Source organism: Bos mutus, chromosome 18, assembly GCF_027580195.1.
Source record: "Bos mutus isolate GX-2022 chromosome 18, NWIPB_WYAK_1.1, whole genome shotgun sequence".
NCBI classification, from domain to species: Eukaryota; Metazoa; Chordata; class Mammalia; order Artiodactyla; family Bovidae; genus Bos; species Bos mutus.
Window position 1 is genome coordinate 12,314,243 of NC_091634.1, and position 20,748 is coordinate 12,334,990.

Below are 20,748 nucleotides of genomic sequence, written 5' to 3' on the forward strand. Positions count from 1 at the left end.
TCTGCCTTGCAATGTAAGGGACACGGGTTCGATCCCTGGTCCTGGAAGATTCCACATGCCTTGGAGCTAGTTGCCTTTGCACCACAACTACTGAGCCCATGGGCCCTAGAGTCCGTGCTCTGCGACAAAAGAAGCCACAACAGTGAGAAGACAGAGCACCGCAACTAGAGAATAGCTCCCAATATATGCAACTAGAGAAAGCCCATGTGCAGCAACAAAAACCCAGCACAGCCAATCAATCAATCAATATGCAAGACAGTATTAGCTATGTTCCCCAGGTTGTACATTACATCCCAGAGTTTGTTCATTTTGTAAATGGAACTCTGTACCCTTTGACCAGAATCTCCCCATTTCTCACCCAGTCCCTGGCAACCACCATTCTTTTACTTTTTCATTTAATTAATTAATTATAGGTGGTGGTTTAGTCGCCAAATTGTTCCAACTCTCATGACCCCACGGACTGTAGCCCACCAGGCTTCTCTGTCCATAGGATTTTCCAGGCAAGAATCCTGGAGCGGGTTGCTATTTCCTTCACCAGGGGATCTTCCTGACCCAGGGATCAAACCTGGGTCTTCTGCACTGCAGGCAGATTCTTTACCGATTGAGCTACCAGGGAAGCCCCTGTTAATTATTAATTGAGAGATAATTGATATACATTACATTAGTTTCTGATGTACACAGACATTCAGTATTTGTATATATTGTGAAATGATCACCATTGTAAGTCTAGTTTAACTTCCATCACTACACAGTGACAGTTTTTTGTTGTTGTTGTTGTTAAGAGAATGTTTAGGATCTACTTTCAGGGGTCTTTCCTGGGAGTCCAGTGGTTAAGACTCTGCTTCCACCGCGGGGGGACCAGGTTCAATTCCTGGTCAGGGAACTAAGATCCCGCATGCTGAATTGCACAGCAGAAAAAAAAAAAAAAGAAATCTCTTTTTGGGACTTCCCTGGTGGTTCAGTGGCTAGGACCCCATGCTGCCAATTGTGGGGGGAGGGGGCGGGTGGGGGCGGGGGTTTCAATCCCTGGTTGAGGAACTAGATCCCATATGCTGTATCTAAAGATCCCACATGCCCCAATTTAAATAAATAAATAATTTTAAAATAATCTATTCTCTTAGCAACCTTCATATGTATAATACAGTATTATTAACCATGATTACCAGGCACCTATTACATTATATCCCTCTCTGTTTTGTGATTTTTCAGTTTTTTTAAGATTCCCCATATAAGTGATCATATCACAGTTTGTCTGACTTAATTTCACTCAGATAATGTCTACAAGGTCCATCCATGTTTGTCAGAAATAGCAGGATTTCCGTCTTTCTTATGGCTGAACAATATTCTCCTACTTATCTATGTCACTTTCCCTTTCCTTTTCTTTTTTTTTGTCTGCATCACAGTGTGTGACACTTCCTTGACTAGGGATTGAACCTTTGCCTTCTGCAGTGGAAGCGCAGAGTCTTAACCACTGGACCACAACGGATGTTCCTATGTCACATTTTCTTTATCCACTCATCTGCTGACACAGACTTGTTTGTGTGTCTTGGCTATGGTGAATAATGCTACCATGGACACAGGGGTGCAGATATCTCTTGAGACACTGATTTTGTTTCCTTTGGATATATATCAAGAAGTGGGATGGCTAGATCCTATATAACAATTTTATTTTTAAGTGTTTGAGGAGCCTCCAAGCTGTTTTCCATAGTGGCTGCACTAACTTACATTCCCAACAACAGCACACAAGTGTTTGATTAGGGGAGTGACCTGATTTGATTTGGTTTCCAAAGATCTCCGGCTTCCCTGGTGGCTCAGTGGTAAAGAATCCGCTTACCAGTGCAGGGGACACAGATGCGATCCCTGGTCTGGGAAGATCCCACATGTTGCAGAGCAACTCAGCCTGTGGGCACCACAACTATTGAGCCTGTGTTCTAGAGCCCAGGAACCACAATAAGAGAAGCCACTTCGAGAGGCCCATGCACAGCAACTGGAAAGTAGCCCTTGCAGGAATGAAGACCCAGGACAGCTGTAAATAAATAAATATGGCTTTACTGAGACCAGTAAGTGAAAGGTTGATGGGAAACTTTCTAACAAGGGCATCAAGACCTGGACACACTACATGGGACAATTTATTATTGATGCTGGCAAGGGACCCAGCACTCCCTAGCGAGGACCTCTTGCCAGAATAAGCCCACATCTGATCTAACTCCCAGTTTACAGGGAATTCCTGGCAATGGAAAGACATTTTCTTGAGTAGCACCCCCAAGAAGCCATCAGCCAAATGCGGGATGTGACCCAGTTTCTTCAAGAAATTAGTGGCATTACCAGAAGAGAAAAAGGGGGAGAGATAAATTAACAATCTGGGATTAAAATATATACCTGGCTATATATAAAATAGATAACAAGCATCTATCATATAGCACAGGGAACTATACTCAATACATTATAATAACCTATAATAGAAGGGAATATAAAAAAGAATTATATAATTATGTAGATGTATAATTGAATCACTGTGCTGTTGTGCTGTACATCTGAAATTAATACAACACTGTAAATCAACTATATTTCAATAAAAATTAAAAAAAATAAGTAGCATTCAAAAGACTGGGGAATGATTACAGCTTAGAAGATTTCCCTGGTGGAGCAGTGGTAAAGAATCCACCTGCCAATGCAGGAGACATCCCCTGGAGAAGGAAATGGTAACCCACTCCAGTATTCTTGCCTGGGAAATCCCATGGATAGAGGAGCCTGGTGGACTACTGCCCATGGGGTTGCAGAGTCAGACAGGACTGAGAGACGGAGTACAGCATCCAAATGAAGGCACTGTGGGGTGAGCCTGTGAGCGCTGATTTGAGAAAATACGACCACAAAGTACATTTCTGGAACCTTCGGGGAAAGACGAACACTAACACTGCAAAAGAGCTAACTGTGATAGGTGTGAAAATGTGGATCATGGTTGTGACTTTTTAAAAAATCATTTTGTTTATTTTTGACTGTGGTGGGTCTTTGTTGCTGTGCAGACTTTTCTCTAGTTTCAGGGAGCAGAGGCTATACTCTCGAGTTGCAGGCCACGGGCTTCTGACTGCAGTGGCCTCTCTTGTGGAGCACAGGCTCTGGGGCGCTCAGGCTTCAGGAGCTGTGGCTCCCGAGCTCTAGAGCACAGGCTCAGTAGTTGTGGGGCACGGCTCAGCTCCGTTGTGGCATGTGGGATCCTCCTGGATCAGGGATCCAACCCGTGCTTCTGGCTTTGGCAGGTGGATTCTTTACCACTGGGCCACCAGGGAAACCCCAGAGTTGTGACTTCTAAAAAGTGGATTTTAGGGAATTCCCTGGCGGTCGAGTTGTTAGGACTCCAAGCTTTCAGTGCTGAGGGCATGGGTTCAGCTGGGGAACTAAGATCCCGAGAGACACATGGCCAAAAAAAAAAAAAAAAGGATAGATTTTAAAGGGGGAGTTGTTTTAATAAGTTAGGAGCCTTTGTTGGGGATAATGAAAGTTTTGTGTATAGATAGTGTGATGGCTATACATTGTGAAGGTATTTAATACACTTATAAGTGGTGAAAATGATAAATGGATATATTTTACCCACTGCCCACCCAAAAAAAGTGAAGACCACACTAATTGTAAATACTTTTACTTTGGGGTCTGACAATTATTGTTAAGCCATTCTGAGTTTATGTTCTTCTTTGCTTGCTACTGCAATCATTCTAATATGTCAACTTTCATATTAATGCAGTACAAGGTCCGTCCTTCCATAAATAAATGAGTTTGCTGGTATTTCTGGTTCCAAATTTTCCTGAATGTGAACTAGCAAAGGAAAGCTAATTGTTGCCTTAATCAATTAATTAGGTGGCACCTTACGGCATGTGGGAACTTAGGCCCCTGAGTAGAGACCGAACCTATGTCCCTTGCATTGGGAGCATGGAGTTTTAGTCACTAGACCACCAAAGACATCCCCGCTGCCTTAATTTAAATAAAAAGAGCAAACCTCAAACCTCATTCATTCCTTTTCGTATCCTACTGACATAAAAAGTGAGTAAGTATCCAGTCAATAAGTCATGTCCAACTCTTGTGACTCCATGGACTGTGGCCCACCAGGCTCTTCTGTCCAGGACATGAAAAGTAGCAATAATAATAAATCGAAGAACGTAACATATATTTTACGTTACGTTATTTATGCCTGTGAAGTTCCAGAATTTTTCACATCCCTTCCTTTAAATTAAGTACATATTTTATTGTTTTCGTTTTTAATTATTTCTTTGGCCATGCCATGCAGCATGTGAGATCTTAGCTCCCTGGCCAGGGATCAAACTTGTGTCCCCTACTTTGGGAGCATGTTAAATTGTGTGTCTTTTAGATGCTCAACCCTCAGTGAAGGCATCATTAACTAGAAAGTGGCAAAGTTAAGATGTGACCCCAGTCTCGTCTTTCTATTTTCTATCATATCACTATTCTGTGCTACCTCCGTAGAACTTAAGCCAAAAAATAAAGTGATGACATCATGGAAAATTAAAAAAAAAAAACTTTAGCCAACAATCTATGCATCGCTGAAGCTTTCAGAGGCCTATATCTGCAATCTTTTGTTTGTTTTGGCTGTGCCGAATGGCATGTGGAATCTTAGTATCCTGACCAGGGACCGAACCTGTTCCCCCCACCTCACCCCAAGCAGTGGAAGGGTGGAGTCCTAACCACTAGACTGCCAGGGAAGTCTTTGCAATTTGTCTTAAAATGCTTTAAAAAAAAAAAAGAGTTGGATGGGCAGGTGGATAGAAATGTACTGATGAAGCAGGGCAACCAAGGTGGGAGAATGTAGGTAGTGTCCCACGGATGTTCCCGAATAATCCCTTCAACTTTGCTGCATGTTTGAAAACTGTCATAATAAAATGTTGCAGGAGAGGGGGGACTTCCCTGGTGGGCCCAGTGGTTAAGAATTTGACTTGTAATACAGGGCACTCAGGTTCGACCCCTGGTCAGGGAAATAAGATCTTACATGCCACGCGGCAACTAAGCCCACAACGGGGCAGCTAGGCTCAACTACTGGGCCTGTGAGCCACAACTAGCGAGAAGCCCGCATGCTGCAATGAAGAGCTGGCGTGCCGAAGTTAAGACCCAACACAGCCATAAATATATAAATAAATGAATATTTTAAAAGAAAAAAAATCGTCAGGTCCAACATAATGACTTTATAAAAGAAAATAAGAAATGGAAAAAAAACGTTGGCAGGGGGAATGTCTTTTCCAATTAGGATGTGTATTCAATCATTTTCTGAGATTGGCTTTAAAATCATCGTAAGAGAAATAAAATTAGCAGAAAGTTGAGGCCGGGTCATGGGCCCACTGTCCTATTCTCTCTACTACTGTATATTTGAAAACTTCCTTACTAGATAGTTGACAAATAAAAAGATGCTTCTGGCTCCCTTGTGAAGAGAAGGGAGGGAAGGGGTGGCAGGAGAGGCCAGACTGAAGGGTAGGGTTTGTGTTTCAGCATCTGCTTTCATTTTGGGAGGGTGCCCAGGGTGCTGGGCGGTCACCTTCGGGCTGTCCCAAACTGAGGTCCCCCCACCGCCCCAAGCCCCCGCCCCCCAGTCCTGCCCCTCCCCCCGCCAGCCTCACCGGAAGTGAGGCCTAGGACAGCTCCCCTCCCCCCCACCTCCACATCTGCTACTGATGTCAACAGCCAGGGTAGGCGGGGGCCATGTTTTTCAGTTCCCGCCTAGCCTCGAGGGAGGGGTGGACCCCCGTCCCCACCCCTTACTCACAATAATGGACACTGTCACACTCAGACTAGGCCCAGCCCCGGGGCCAGAAACAAACTTTTATTGCAAAACGGGGACCTTCCAAGTGGCAAGGACGTCAGACCTGGCCTCTTCCCTGACACGGGGAACTGGAATCTGGCTCCTTCCATGGGGTCTAGCTGGGACTGTGACGCAGAGTCAGGGCGGTGGGTCAGTGTGTGTGCTGGTGGGGGCGGGGAGGCGAGCAGGGGAGGCTAGCTAGGCCTTCCCTGGAGGCGCAGTGGCAAAGAATGTGCCTGCCCATGCAGGAGACATAAGAGACATGGGTTCAATCCCTGATATAAGCTGGCATGTGTGTGTGTGTGTGCGCGCGCGCGCGTGTGCGCTACCCTGGCCTGGGGGTCCACGTGTGTCCAACTTTACCTGGTCTCCAGGCTTGTGTGCACAATTGCACACTGGGTTGTGTCTGTATTTGGGGGCTTCTTAGGATCAGGGTACCTGCAAAGGGGATGCCCTTGGCTGAAGGTGCAGAGGAGGCTGCAACTGCAGCCCCCGAGGCTGTGTTGTGTCTTAGCAGGGAGATATCCAGCAGTCAGGCTCGTGTCACACACACGTGGGCTGGCTGTGTCCTTCGAGGGTTGGGGGCCTGTGGATGGCGACAGTCTTATGCCTAGATAGCGGTAGGGTCACCAAGGGACATACCTCTCTGAGGACATGTGTGTGGTGATATGACCCAGCCTGGGGTCTCTGCTCCAGGCTCCCAGAGACGGTGGCACCGGTAAATTTGATGTGCTCAGAGGGCATGAGGGCCACAAACACTGTGGCCATTTCCGTGAGTTGTAAAGGCAGCAGCTGAATGCCCACGTGTGGGCTGAGTCCAGGGTGGTTGTGCTGTGTGTTGAGTCGGTGGGTTATCTGGGTATGTGGTCGTGATTTCAGATGGGCTGAATTTCTGTCTTTAGAAAGCAGTGTGGTGCAGTTGCCTTATGGTTCTTGTGGGTGTGTCTGGGTGCTGATGACCCTGCGGATGTGGAGGCTGAACATACGTGTGTGAATATACACCTACACGGGTGTGAATGAGGCTGCCTGTGGTGTAGACATTTGGCTCTGGAGACACAGCCGTGTCCATGCCCACCGTCGAGGCTGCCACCCTCCCAAGGCTCCCTCTGTCATCCGGTCCACACAGCAGGTAGGGGTGGGGTGGAGGTCAGCGGGGCCGGAATTGCAGCTGGAAGGCTTGGGGGATGTTGAAAAGGCCACTGATGGCCGGCTGGAGGCTCAGGGCGCCCAGCGGGCACGGGCCCTCCAGTGAGAAGGCCTGCAGGATGGCGGTGAACAGGAGGAAGAGTTCGGTCCGAGCCAGGCCCTCCCCGAGGCAGACACGCTTACCTGGAGGGAAGAGAGAGGTGGCGCTAGGCCAGCCGCTCTCCCTGCCAGGCACAGGGGGACCTGTGAGTGGGCAGGGGCGGCCCCAAAAGATACCTAAGGAGAAGGGCAGGAACGCCTCGTGCTTCTTGAACTTCCCATCCGCGTCCAGGAATCGGCCTGGGTTGAACTCCTTGGGCTCTTCGAAGACAGCGGGGTCATGCAGGATGGAGCCAAGAAGGGGGAAGACCTCTGTGCCCTATGGTGGTGGTAGTCGCTCAGCCATGTCCGACTCTTTGCGACCCCATAGACTGTAGCCCGCCAGGCTCCTCCGTCCATGGCGTTCTCCAGGCAAGAATACTGGAGTGGGTTGCCGTTTCCTACTCCAAGGGAATCTTCCTGACCCAGGGATTTCCCGCACTGCAGGCAGATTCTTTACCATCTGAGCCACCAGGGGAGGTCATAACAAAGCTACAAATATCCAGACTCCCCTGGTGGCCCAGTGGCTAAGAATCTGCCTTCCAACGCAGGGGACATTTGTTGGGGAACGAAGATCCTGCATGCCGAGGGGCAACTAGAGAAGCCTATACGCCGTAACGAAGACCCAGTACAGCGCCCCCTAACCCCGCCCTCCCTCCAAAATTCTGGCCCCTAAGCTCTTGGAAAACAGTGGGGACATAAAAAAATATAAAAAACACCCCAAACTACAAATATCTCTCACCCCCCAGGTTTTCAGTTCCTGAGGGCAGAACACAGCAGTCTGGAGTCTGGGGAAACTGACTCACAAAACATAGCAGCATCATGTTTACTGAGTACTTTTATGGATCAGGCATCTTATTAAGTATTACATATATTACCTTGTATATACTATATACACATATTATACTTACTCACAAAGATACACAAACTCACTAAATCTTTTTAACAAGTCTGCAGGTATGTGTGAGTGCTCAGGCGTATCTGACTCTTTGCGACCCCAGGGACTATAGCCCGCCAGGCTCCTCTGTCCATGGGATTTTCCCGGAAAGAGTACTGGAGTGGGTTGCCATTTCCTTCTTCATTTAACAAGTCCAGGGAACAGTTATTAATATGATCCCTATTTTAAAGATGGGGGACTTCCCTGGCAGTCCAATGGTTAGGACTCTGTGCTTCAACTGCAGGGGACATAGGTTTGATCCTTGGTCAGGGAGCTATTAATAGTTGCAAGTTGCGCAGCCAAAAAAAAAAAAAGATGGGAAAACAAAGGCTCAGAGATCTTAAGCAACTTGCTTGAGGCAAACATCTGGACATGGCTTTGGCAGAGTTTATTATTTTTACATTTGTTATTATACCTTGAGGGTACACTGTGATTAAGCTGTGGCTATCCTAAGCCACTTAGCTCAGAGTCCAGCTTTCTGCCACTATGGTTTTCTGAAGGTGAAAGGTGGGTGAGTGAGGGCTGTCCATGAAGGCATCCCCCTGCTCGGATTTGGGGAGACGGGCAGCCCCTTCAGCTGAGATCAGAGTCCCCGTGTTCCCAAGACTATGGTGGAGGGTGAACGAAGGTTGGGAATCTGAGGAGAGGGTGAGGGACCTCCTTTATTAAGGATACTGGCTACTGGGGCTCTGAATTGGGAAGGTTGAGTGAGCACTGAGGAGAAGGTCATACTGTCGCTGTTCAGAAAAGAGATTAAAAAAAAGAAGAGAAAGACAGATAGCAATGGTTAAAGCATAGGCTCTGGGCTTAAATCCTACCCTATTGCTCACAGGCTGGGTGAGCTTGGCAAATCTAACCTCTCAGGGCTCAGTTTCCGCATCTGTAAAGTGGGCATGATAAAGCTATAGTGTTGCTCCGAAGGTTAAATAAGGTAATACGTGCAAAGCGTTTAGAATAATATCTGGCACACAGCAGGTCCTCGATCACTGATGCCTGTAACTGCTGTTGCCATTATCGTAGTTATTGTAGTTGCAATGGTCGTTGCTTTGGTAATAGTTGCTGCTGTGGGGTACGTAGGAGCCCCACTTCCTGCACATCTCATTTGGTGTTTTGGAGTTTTTCTTTTTGGCCACGCCACATGGCATGTGGGACCTTACTTCCCCTACCAGGGATTGAACCTGTGCCCCCTGCATTGGAAGTTTGGGGGTCTTAACCACTGAACCACTGGGGAAGTCTCTCATTTGGTGTTTCACAAGCGTCATGTCACAGATTCCTTACAATTTCAAATTGATAATATTATTGTTTCCGATTTAGCAGAGAAGTAGATGGAGGGCGAAGTGATTTGCTCCATGTCTCAGCTAGAAAACAGCAGGACTGGATTCTAACTGCTTTGAGTTGGATTCTACAACGAACTCAAGGAGCAGCTTGCCAGAAAGGCACTTGCGGTTTCCAGGGAGATGTCGCCCCCTGGTGGCGCTAGCTGTGAGTTGTTCTCAAATGAAGGGGCAGGAACTAAGTGTGTAGGTGTGGAGGGAAGGAGAGCCTGATTGCCTTTGCAGCGAGGAGGGGAATGGGGAGGGTGGAGGGGAGAGGCCTCCGTTGGCCCTCAGTTCTCAACTTGCTTCCCTGCCTGTCACCTTATCTGCTTGTCTCAGCCACAACTGGAAGGAGGCAGAATAGCGGGGCACAGAGAAGCCTGGTGGGCTGCAGTTTGTGGGGTCGCAAAGAGTCAGACTCCACTTAGCGACTGAACAACAAAGAATTAGGATCCATTGGACACATGGGCAAACAAGCTCAGAGAGGGCGTCAAAATGCAAGAGAAGATGTACACAGAAGGCAACAGAGGTGCAGAGACAAGGACAGAAAAAGAGAGGAAGATGTCATCCAGAGAGGAGAGACAGAGAGGAGGAAGACGAAGACACAGAAAACCAGACCAAGATCCAGAAACAAAGACAGCGAGCGGCTCGGACCCAAGGCTCAGGGGAGAGATAGCCGCTGCGTCTGGCTGATGGGAAAACCTACCTGTGGCAGGGTGTACCCCCGGAAGCGGGTGGTCTTGGTGAGGGCTCGGGGTATTCCCATGGGTACCAGCGCCAGCAGCCGCTGCGCCTCATGCAGAACTGCATCCGTGTAGGGGAGGCGGGCTCGGTCCCCCAGGCTTGGCCTCTGGCCGGCCCCCAGCTCTCGCGTCAGCTCCTCCTGCACACGCTCTGCACGCAAGAAGAGGAAAATTGGAGGTCAAAGGCTGGGCCGGGTCCTGTGATCTCCCCTTGGACATCTCACCTTCTTCTTCTTCTTAAAACTTTTATTTATTTATTTAGCTGTGCTGCCCAAATCTTAGTTTCCTGACCAGGGATCGGACCCAAGCCCTTGGCAGTGAAAGCGTGGCCTCCTAACTGCTGGACCACCAGGGAACTCCCATCTTCTTGATCAGTTATGGTTAGGGGTGAGGCTGGCGGGCAGGGAGGGAGAGTCCTCTGGCCCTCCACAGCCCAGACATCCCGTGTGCTGGGCATCACGTCTCTTTTCTTCCAATTCCCACAGCAATCCTGTGGTGGTGGGGGAGCCATTACGTAGCCCCATTTCCCAGATAAGGACACTGAGGCCTGGTGAGCTGAAATCGCAGCTGACCACCGAGGCCACCAGGTCCCAGCTTCCCTGTCATCCCATCCCACTCGCTCGATGGCATTTGATGGAGTGGCCTCCCCCTGAAATGCTGCAGTGCCTTGGGGCACATTCCTTGCCCTCCCTCACTAACACAGCTTCAGGTCTTGCCTGTGCTCTGATAACCCCAGTTTGTTTTTTATCTTCAGTTCTGACCCGGGTTGGATGCCTCCCCCTGGTGGTCCCAGGCTGCTCACACTCAAACTGTCTCCAAATGGGGCTTCCCCAGTGGCTCGGTGGTAAAGAACCTGCCTGCCAACGTAGGAGGCTCAAGTTCGACCCCTGTGCTGGAAAGATCCCCTGGAAGAAGAATGGCATCCTGCCCCAGTATTCTTCCCTGGGAAATTCCATGGACAGAGGAGCCTGGCGGGCTACAGTCTGCAAAGAGTTGGGCACGACTGAGCAATTGAGCACGCACGCACGGCCTCAGCGTCTCCCCTGAAATAGCTCCTCATCCCTCTGCCCCCATCTCAGGGTGGCCTCACGGCTCCCCCATCCCCTGGCCAGAGCCCTGGGCCTGTCCCTGGACACCTCCCTCCCTTGTCATCCTCTACCACCTGCCTACCAGGCCCCCTCTTCCCTCTTCACAGCCTGGCACAGCCCTGTTCTCTCCCACCCAGGTCCCTGCCCTGGCTCCACCCTGACCTCCTGGCATCCTCTTTCATACTCTACAACCTACAGACCAAAACATTTTTCTAAAATGCTAATTTGACCTTGCCCTCCCCTGCTCAACAGCCCTTCATGGCTCCCCACTGCTCAGGGTTAGGCGTACAATGTACTACCAAGGCAGCAAGGCCGGAGACATCTCTTGCCTCCTTTCTCATTTCACTGTGCCTCGGGCTGCAGCGGCAGTCCCCAAACTTCCCGCTCCTCAGACACCCTGGATGTCCGGGCTCATTCTCGGCTCCATGCTCTGGCTCAGACTGCCCACTCTCCTGAACATTCTTCTTCTCGAGCCCTCCCTCCTGTTCCCGGGGCCTGGCTGGTGGAGAAGGCTCCTACCTTGGACCTGAGGGTATTTCAGCAGGAGCAGCAGGGTGAAGCGAATCGTGGTGCTGACCGTCACTGTCCCGGCAAACAGCAGATACACGACCGTCATCAGGAGGTTCTTGGCGGTGAATTCTGTGTTTGGGTCTTGCTTCTCCTAGGAGAAACCAAGCAGAGGGACTCAGACAACACGGGATGCAGGCAGAAGAGACCCAGCACAGTCACGTGTAGGGCATAAGGCCGCAAGTGAAAAGCTTTGTCAGGGATTTTAAATAAAATGTATGGGAAAGTCGGGTCTTGACATTACTTCTGTTGGCTTGAAATGGTTTAAAAATGAAAGAGTGGCTATGATTAAAAAAACCCAAACAGAAAATGACAAGTGTTGATGAGGATGTGGAGAAACCGGAACCCCTATCACCAAGGGGACATATGAAAGGGTGCAGCAGGGACTTCCCTGGTGGCCCCGTGGTTAAGAACCTGACTGCCAACTCAGTGAACATGGGTCCGGGAAGATCCCACATGCTGCAGAGCGACTAAGCCTGTGCACCACAACTACAGAGCCCACACTCCTAAAGCCCATGCTCTGCACCGAGAGAAGCCACCGCAGTGAGAAGCCCGTGCTCCACAAAGAAAAGTAGCCCCTGCTCACCGCAACTAGAGAAAGCTCAAGCGCAGCAATGAAGACCCAGTGCAGCCAAAAAAAAAAAAAAAAGCAGGGTGCAGCTATTATGGTAAATGGTATAGACTGCTGTACCTCCAAAGCTACAAACAGGATTACCATGTGATCTAGCAATTCCATTTCTGGGGATTTATTCAAAAGAGTAGAAAGCAAGAAAATAAATAGAAAGCAGGATCTCGAAGGACATTTGCACACCCCATGTTCATCACAGCATTATTCACATTAGCCAAAAGGTGGAAGTAATCCAAGTGTCCACCGATGGATGAATGGATAAAGAAAATGTGCTATATTTATACAATTCAGCCTTAATAAGGAGGGAAATCTTGTCACGAGGATAATGAATCCTGAGGACATTAAGTGAGATAAGCCACAAAAAGACAAATGCTGGTGGCTCAGATGGTGAAGCATCCGCCTGCTGTGGGAGACCTGGGTCCGATTCCCGGGTCAGGAAGCTCCCCTGGAGAAGGGAATGGCTACCCACTCCCGTATTTTTGTCTGGAGAACTGCATGGACAGAGGAGCCCTACAGGCTATAATCCATAGGATCACAAAGATTCGGACACAATTTAGCTACTAACACACACACATGAGGTGCCTAGAGTAGTCAAATTCATAGAGAAAAAATGTAGAAGGGGATGGCTGGGGGCTGGAGGAGGGAAGAAGGGGGAGCTGTCTTTTAATGAGTACAGAATTTCAGTTTTGCTGGCTGAAAAGAGTTTTGGCGATGGGTGGTGATGACGTAATATCTAACACTACTAAACTGTATACTTCATTTTTTTTTTTTGATCATGCCACACAGTCTGTGGGCTCCTAGTTCCCTGACCAGGAATCGAACCTAGGCAGCAAAAGCATGGAGTCCCAACAACTGGACCACCAGAGAACTTCCAAAATTTTTACATTTTAGTTTTTTACAGAAGTCTGGTTGACTTATGATGTTTCCAGTCTACAGCAGAGTTATACAGATTGTATACAGAATGTATACAGATTGTATACAGAATGTATACAGATTGTATACAGATTGTATACAGAATGTATACAGAATGTATACAGATTGTATACAGATTGTATACAGATTGTATACAGATTGTATACAGATTGTATACAGAATGTATACAGATTGTATACAGATTGTATACAGAATGTATACAGAATGTATACAGATTGTATACAGAATGTATACAGAATGTATACAGAATGTATACAGATTGTATACAGATTGTATACAGAATGTATATAATCATACTATATACATTCTTTTTCAAACTCTTCCATTATAGGTTATTACAAGACATTAAATATACTTCCCTGTACTATACAGTTTATCTATCTGTTTATCTATTTTATATACAGTAATATCTGTTCATCTCAAATATAATTAAATCTTTTTAATTCAAAAAATGAAAGGAAATGGGAATTCCCTGGCAGTTCAGTGGTTAGGGCTCCATACTTTCATTGCTGAGGATTGTATACAGAATGGTTCAATCCCAGATTGGGAACTAAGATCAGAACAAACAGATTGTATACAGAGTGGCATGGTATACAGAAAAAAAAAAAAAAAAGAAGTACAGATTGTATATACAGAATGCCACAGAGTTAAGAAAAAAATTCCTCTCTCTCCATGAACAGGGTGGCTGCATGTATTCAAAGACTGTGGCCCTGAATATCTCCCCTAATTGCAAAGTGTGTACAATTAAAAACTAGTTATTTCACAGGGGTCATCGTACTGCGAATTTTCTCATATGCTGGTTGTTCTCAATTAATAAAGAGGACTTTCTTAGTGTAATTTTCTATTGCAAGGTTTCGTAAGTAAACCATTGTAATTGATAGGAACTGTCCTGTGTGGGTGTGGGGAAGTGACGGTCAGGGTTGACAGCAGCAGGTCAAGGGGCTTGAGGCCTGGGCAGGGAGCTGAGGTTGGAGGCAGAAGATGCAAGGGACTCAGACCTGCATTCACAGAGGGACGTGCAGAGAGAAAGAGGGAGGGTGACAGAGCGTCCCAGCTGCACCACCCGGATGGGGCCGGCCAGGAGGCCCCCCAACCCTAACCTTCCCCACCTTTGCCATCTTCAGCAGGAAGGCATCCACGAGATCGTGCACGGGGCCTGAGGTGCCCAGGCTCCCCTTGTGCTGCCACACCTGCTGGGCGGCGAAGGCGGCCACGGTGCCCAAGTGGCCGAGGAGCTGCGTGTGGGGGCCCGGGAGGCGCTGTAGGAACCGGGAGAACATCTCGTAGGTCTGTGGGGAGAACAACAGCTGTTTCCATGGGGGCCCTGCACCAGGGTGGAGGGGCAGGTGGACAGGGCGCTCTGGGGTTACCTGGAAGAGGCGGGCAGGAGCCTTTGGGGAAGGTGGCCAGAGAGGGGTCCCAGCCACTTACCTGGCCCCACGGGGAGCTGACCCCCACGGCGATGCCACCAGCCGCCCGGACCACAGCCTGGAACTCCTCATTGTCGTAGGGGAGGCGGAGGTCGAAGACTAGGGAGCAGATGATGTTGCAGGTGGCCTGGGCCAGCAGCAGGGAGGGGTCAAACGGCCGTCCTGGGGAGGGGGGGACAGCGGGGAGGCTGTGATGGAGACAGGCAGAGCAGAACTGACTTGGGCAGAGCTGGTCCACAAAGATGGAATAGGGGCTCAACAGCACCGGAAAGAGACAGGCACAGAGGGAGACAGAGACAGCAGATTGAGATAGAGAGAGATAGGGAGACAGAGTCAGTGAAAGAGAGATACTGAGAGAGACAGACTGGGAAGGAGAGCTGGACATGGGGTATTCCCTGGGGGTCCAGTGGCGAAGATTCTGCACTCTCACTGCAGGGGTGATCAGAGAACTAGATCCCACATGCCACTTGGCTTGGCTTGGCCAGGGGGAAAAAGAGAGAGAGAGTGAGAGATAGACTTACAGGAGAGAATAACAGAAAAATAGAGAAAGGTGGCCCAGTGGTAAAGATTCCACCTTCCAGGGCGGGAGATGAAGGAGATGCAGGTTTAATCCCTGGGTCGGGAAGATCTATTAGAGGAGGATGTGACAACCTGCTCCAGTATTCTTGCCTGGAGAATCCCATGGATGGAGGAGCTTGGCGGGCTATAGTCCACAGGGTCACAAAGAGTCTGACATGACTGAGCACACACAGAGAAAAAGAAGAGGCAGAAAGAGTGACGTGGCAGTGCCAGGGACACGGGCCCTCAGGGAGATAGCAGGGCGGATGAAAGGTGGAGGAAGACAGAGGCGGAGTAAACAGATCGCCCAGCCTGGCCCTCAGGGAAGAAGTTCCTGCCACAGTCGGCCGCCCTGCTGACCTTTTGTCCCCTGCAGCGCCTCCACCAGACATCGGGCCTCCGCCTGGATCAGCTCCTCGCCTTCTCGCTTCCCCATGCCTAGGTCCCGCAGGGCCACTGTGGTGAACTTCCTCAGCTGCCTCCATCGCTCCCCGTTGGAGAAGAACACCCCTGCACAGACGGCTAGGCTCAGGAGGGACTGGCCCTCCCCCTGATCCCCAGGACTCCTCCCTTCCTCCCAGGGAGGTGCCCTGTCCTGAGTCCATATGAGCCTAGTCCAGGGAGGAGGACTCAGGAGGTGCTCCGTCAGTGCCAAACCTTGCATCAGAGGCTGACCTCCTGGGGAGTCATTAACGGGGATTATCCAGACTCCGGATAATTCACCAAGGTGAATGAAGATGTCTTCCTTTCTTCTCTCTATCCATCTTTTTATTCCTCTATTCACCCACCCATCCATTTATCCTTCCTTCCTCTTCCTCTTTCTCCCTCCCTCCCACCCTTCTATCTATCTATCTTAACATTTATGCAGGTCTTCTCAGCTGGCCCAAGCGGTAAAGAACCTGTCTGCCAATCCAGGACATATAAGAGAGGCGGGTTCGATCCCTGGGTTGGGAAGATCCCTTGGAGAAGGAAATGGCAATCCACTCTAGTATTATTTGCTGGAGAATCCCATGGACAGAGGACAGAGGAGCCTGGCGGGCTACAGTCTATAGGGTTCCAAAGAGTCGGACATCACTGAAGTGACTTAGCATGCATGCATGGGCATTGGGTCCAGGGAAGGAGGAGGAAGGAATTGCACTGTTTTCGTTTTTATCCAAGAGACTTGCTCTGGACAGACCCTTCCCTGTTCTGAGCTGTTTCCACTTGTAGAATGCCAGCCTACAGTGGCCTCCTGGATGCCTCCTTCTGGATGTCCCCTGCCCATCCATCCCTCCACTGGGCCCCACACTGGCCTCAGCATCTCTCCTTGGCTCAGCCACCGAGCGTCCCATTCCCTGCCCAGAGTCCTGCATTTCTTTCCCGACCACCTCCCCTCCCCACTCCACGACCCCAGCCCTGGTCCAGCCCAAGCCCCTCTCTGGACTCCCACACAGGAACCAGAGGACCTTTCTGACTCTGACTCTGTTCTTTTCCAGGAAAACCCAAAGTCTGGCTTGACTCAGGCTCTGCATGATCAGGCTCCGCAGATGTCTCCAGCTTTGTTCCTCATACACCCACACTGGCCTTTTCTCACTTCCTCAAAGGTGTCAGCATGTCCCCTCTGCCTCTGCCCCTGCTGTTTCCTCTGCCTGGACCACTCACCTCTTCCTCCTCACTGAACTAACTCCACTCAGCCTTGAGGTCTCAGCTTAAATGTCACCTGCTCTAGGAAGCCTTCCCTGATTCCTTCCATTCTCCCCTCAACTCCCTCTGCTCCTGTGGCCAGTAAAGGTCCACTCTGTTCTGCTTTCAGGACTGTGCATGCATACTCAGTCATGTTTGACTCTTTGCAACCCCATGGACTGTAGCCCTTCAGGCTCCTCTGTCCATGAAATTTTCCAGACAAGAATACTGGCTTGTCATTTCCTCCGCCAGGGGATCTTCCCAACCCAGGAATCGAACCTGAGTCTCTGGCGTCTCCTGTATTGGCAGGGGGGTTCTTTACCACTAGCACCACCTGGCTTTAGAAATCTAGTCTCTCCCTCCATTGTCTTCTCACACAGCTCATCACTTCCACAGTAAAACATGTCATTACATTTGTTACTGCTGTGTTCCCAGTACCCAGCCAGGTGTAATGAAAAGTTGTCAGTCGATGAATGCATGCTCATCTCACCTTCGTGCTTTTGTAGGTGCTGGTCTCTCTGCCTGAAACACTGTTCCCCTAACCCTGAGTCTCAGCTCAGCCTCCCCATCTTTCAGGAAGACCTCCTGGACAGGCTGGGCCAGGTGCCTCCTCCGATTCCACCAGTCCCAGGGCTTCCTGCAGGCCAGCCCTGATCTTTCTGGACTGTCACTATCTAGTGACAAGTCTGTCTCCTCCTGACCTGTGCGCTCTGGGAAAGCAGGGCCGAGGCTGTTTATTCACTGCTATGTTCCCTGGAGCACCCAGCACTGGCCTCCTGCTTTCAATCTTAACACAGAGACTCGTTTGTACATTTTGAGAGTTTGCCCACTAATTCCCAGTGTCTCAAACGCTCTCCCTTTTCCTCCCAACCCTGCGGCTTCCCCTGGAGCAGCAATAACTCTACTACAACCAGATAACTGAGTGCTGACTTTGAGCAACCTTCAGTAATAGGTAATAGGCACTGTTATCATTCCATTTTACAAATGAGGAAACAGGCCCAGAGACCCTGAACCACGCACAGAAGGCCACAGGCCAATAAATGGTGGCAGGCTCTGAGTGAAGGGACCCAGCAGCCTCTAGCTCCCCTTGTGACTCACCGTGGCTATCAAAGGTCCCGTCCAGCGTTGCCACCGTCCCCCGCCCGCTGAACTCCTCGGCCTGACCTCCCAGGGCCTCCTGCACAGCCTCATGCCCAACCAGGACCACCACGCGCCGCCAGGGTCCCAGGTACACGGTGAACACTGGTCCGTACTTCTTACTCAGCTGGGAGCAGGGAGCGAGGAGCGTGAGTGATGCGGGGCAGGCTGCTGCCTCTCAAAGTCTGTCTCCATCGCGACCCCTTGTCTCTGGATGAACCACCTAAGAGGAACCCCTTCTGCTTCTGCCTCACCCCAAATGGAAATAGTGCCTTTGGGAGATTCAGTTCTTGTTTTGTACCAGGCTCCCAGCCCCCTGCCCCCAAAAGCTCTCCATCCCCAAACTCCATCACCCAACACACTCTCTGGTCCCCATCCCCTTACCCTGCAGAGCCCTAACTTCTGATGCCAGGATGACCCAAGACCCACCATTACTCCCACAACTCAGACATATAGCGGCAAAAATGGGCATGGATGATAATGGTGGGCTTCCTTAATCCCCACTCCCCCCAAAAAACTGACTAAATACTAAACTTTGAGTCACTGCTAAATACTCAAATTCTGGGAGCAGATATCACCAAGCACCAGCACTATCTCTTTTCAAACAAGACCTTTACCGGCCTTGCCTTGTAAGGAGGACCCCAGAATGGGGAACCTCTGGCCTTTCCTCTCTTCCCCCCGACCCTGAAAAGGTTGGGGCCACCCCAGCCTTCTTTCTCTCCCCCACTTTCTCCTTCCCAGGAGCTTCCAGTTCCCTCCTAGCTGAGTTCCACGTATTCTCCCCACCCCCCCGCCCCCCCCCGCCTCCCCGCCACCAGCCTCCAGCCCGTATCCCCATCAGTCTGGGCAGACAGATTCCTGGAATCCTCCAGCCTCCAACTCCCCCGCGTGAGGGGCGGGGGGGGGGGGTGGGGGGGGTGGGAGGTGGGGTGGGGTGGGGTGGCACACCTTCTTTTCACTCTCTGCTCCCTCCTCAGGAGACTCACCTGTATCTCCCCGATACCTCTCCCAGTGGGACAAGCCACCACGGTCTCTTCTGCTTGAGGTCTCTTGTCTCAGCTCCGGTTCCCTGCACCCCGCTCCAACCTTCCTAGGATTCTCCCAGTCTCTCTAACCCGGGACCCCTGCTACTCTGGATCCTGCTTCCGACCCCTCACACTCTCTCCAGGATTCTCTGCCTCTCCTGGTGCCATCCCCACCTTAGGCTCCTTTCTCACCATCACTCCTTCAACTATCTCAGCCCGGGACCCTTACTCTCACCCCATCCCGGGGCATCCGTAGCCCCTTCGCCTGCATCTTCTAGGATACTCAAGGGCCTCTCTGCGTGGTCTCCCGGTTTGGGGTCCCCTCGCGTCTCTTGGCCCTGGCACCCCTCCCACCCGCTCTCCTCTAGCCGGGACGTCGCGCGGCCGCTCACCCGCAGGAGCCCCAGGTAGAGCGCCCCGGGCCGGAGCTGCAGGAGGTTGCCCAGCAGCGGCAGCGGCGTGGGCCCCGGGGGCAGGTGGCCTCGGTCCCAGGTCGCAGGCAGCACCAGCGTCACCACCAGGAGGAGAAGCAGCAGCAGCAGCGCCCAGGTGCCCGCCGCCTCCATCTCTGCAGGTCTGCGGCTTCTCCGGTTCTCAGACGCCCCACGTGGCCCGGCTCGTCGGGGGCGGGGGCGGGGCGGCTCCCTCCCTCCCCGCCGGAATCCTGCCGAGGGAGGCGGGACCGGAGCCTCTCCCGTTGCGTGCGGGCGGGATTCTCTCCCCGCCGCCGGATTTCTTTCTCCCAGACGACCACCGCCGCCTGATGTCGGGGACACACTCCCCAACGGTTCTAGGTCCCCCAGGTTCGAGGGGGCGGAGACCGCTCCCCGCTCCCCAGGTAGGGCGTGGACCCACGGGAGGAACCTGCAAGCCGGAGACTTTGGCCGCCTCCCGGAGGCCACACCCTAGTGCCTGGCGGCGACCCTGCCCTACCTCCTTCCTCACTGCTATCTGCGTGTGTGTGCTCGTGTGCGGGCTTGTGTGGTGATTCTGAGCCGGTTTCCTCCAGCATCTTACATCTTCACCATGAACTAGGAGGAGGGGACGGGACATTTAACAATACATAAAATACATAACCAACAAGGACCTACTGTATAGCACAGGGAACTATGCTCAGTGTCTTTTAATAACCTGTAATGGATGGCATCACCGACTCGATGGACGTGAGTTTGAGTAAACTCCGGGAGTTGGTGATGGACAGGGAGGCCTGGCGTGCTGCAATTCATGGGGTCGCAAAGAGTCGGACACGACTGAGTGACTGAACTGAACTGAACTGAATGGAAAGGAATCTGAAAAAGGAAAAAATATATATATACACATGTACATATATATTTGGGCTTCCCTGACTGTTACTGAGGTCTAATTGTAAATAAGACTTTGCCGGTGCAGCCATGAGTAACAGAGAGAACCTTGCCCTCTCAGAGCACCTGCTGCTGCTACTGCTAAGTTGCTTCAGTCCTGTCGGACTCTGTGCGACCCCATAGAGGGCAGCCCACCAGGCTCCGTCGTCCCTGGGATTCTCCAGGCAAGAATACTGGAGTGGGTTGCCATTTCCTTCTCCAGTGCATGAAAAGAGAAAAGTGAAAGTGAAGTCGCTCAGTCGTGTCCGACTCTTAGGGAAGTGACCCCATGGACTGCAGCCT

General features: G+C 50.8%; 1 protein-coding gene across 2 annotated transcripts; it reads right to left on the reverse strand.

Annotated features, from left to right (window-relative positions):
• Positions 1 to 5,808: 5,808 nt before the first annotated feature.
• Positions 5,809 to 19,974, reverse strand: CYP2S1 (cytochrome P450 family 2 subfamily S member 1). 2 transcript variants are annotated; one of them, XM_070386826.1, is made up of 9 exons: positions 19,498 to 19,971; positions 18,042 to 18,207; positions 15,642 to 15,791; positions 14,725 to 14,885; positions 14,403 to 14,582; positions 11,685 to 11,826; positions 10,041 to 10,228; positions 7,220 to 7,361; positions 5,809 to 7,126 (listed from the first exon to the last, which is right to left on the reverse strand). In XM_070386826.1, exons 1-9 carry the CDS (start codon positions 19,669 to 19,671, stop codon positions 6,945 to 6,947), a joined length of 1,485 nt encoding a protein of 494 aa, XP_070242927.1. In that variant the 5' UTR covers positions 19,672 to 19,971; the 3' UTR covers positions 5,809 to 6,944. The 2 variants fall into 2 exon arrangements, with proteins under 2 accessions (XP_070242927.1, XP_070242928.1); XM_070386827.1 differs by lacking the exons at positions 5,809 to 7,126; positions 7,220 to 7,361 and adding an exon at positions 8,390 to 8,755 and having other exon boundaries at positions 19,498 to 19,974.
• Between the last annotated feature and the right edge of the window lie 774 nt (positions 19,975 to 20,748).

Excerpts from the sequence above, each read along its gene's own strand:
- CYP2S1 (XM_070386826.1), bottom strand. The coding sequence starts at position 19,671 with ATGGAGGCGGCGGGCACCTGGGCGCTGCTGCTGCTGCTTCTCCTCCTG. Across the intron at positions 14,886-15,641 it reads GGCGCTGCAGGGGACAAAAG|GACGGCCGTTTGACCCCTCC; the intron begins GTCAGCAGGGCG and ends CCCCCTCCCCAG. Across the intron at positions 10,229-11,684 it reads GAAATACCCTCAGGTCCAAG|AGCGTGTGCAGGAGGAGCTG; the intron begins GTAGGAGCCTTC and ends TCTTGCGTGCAG.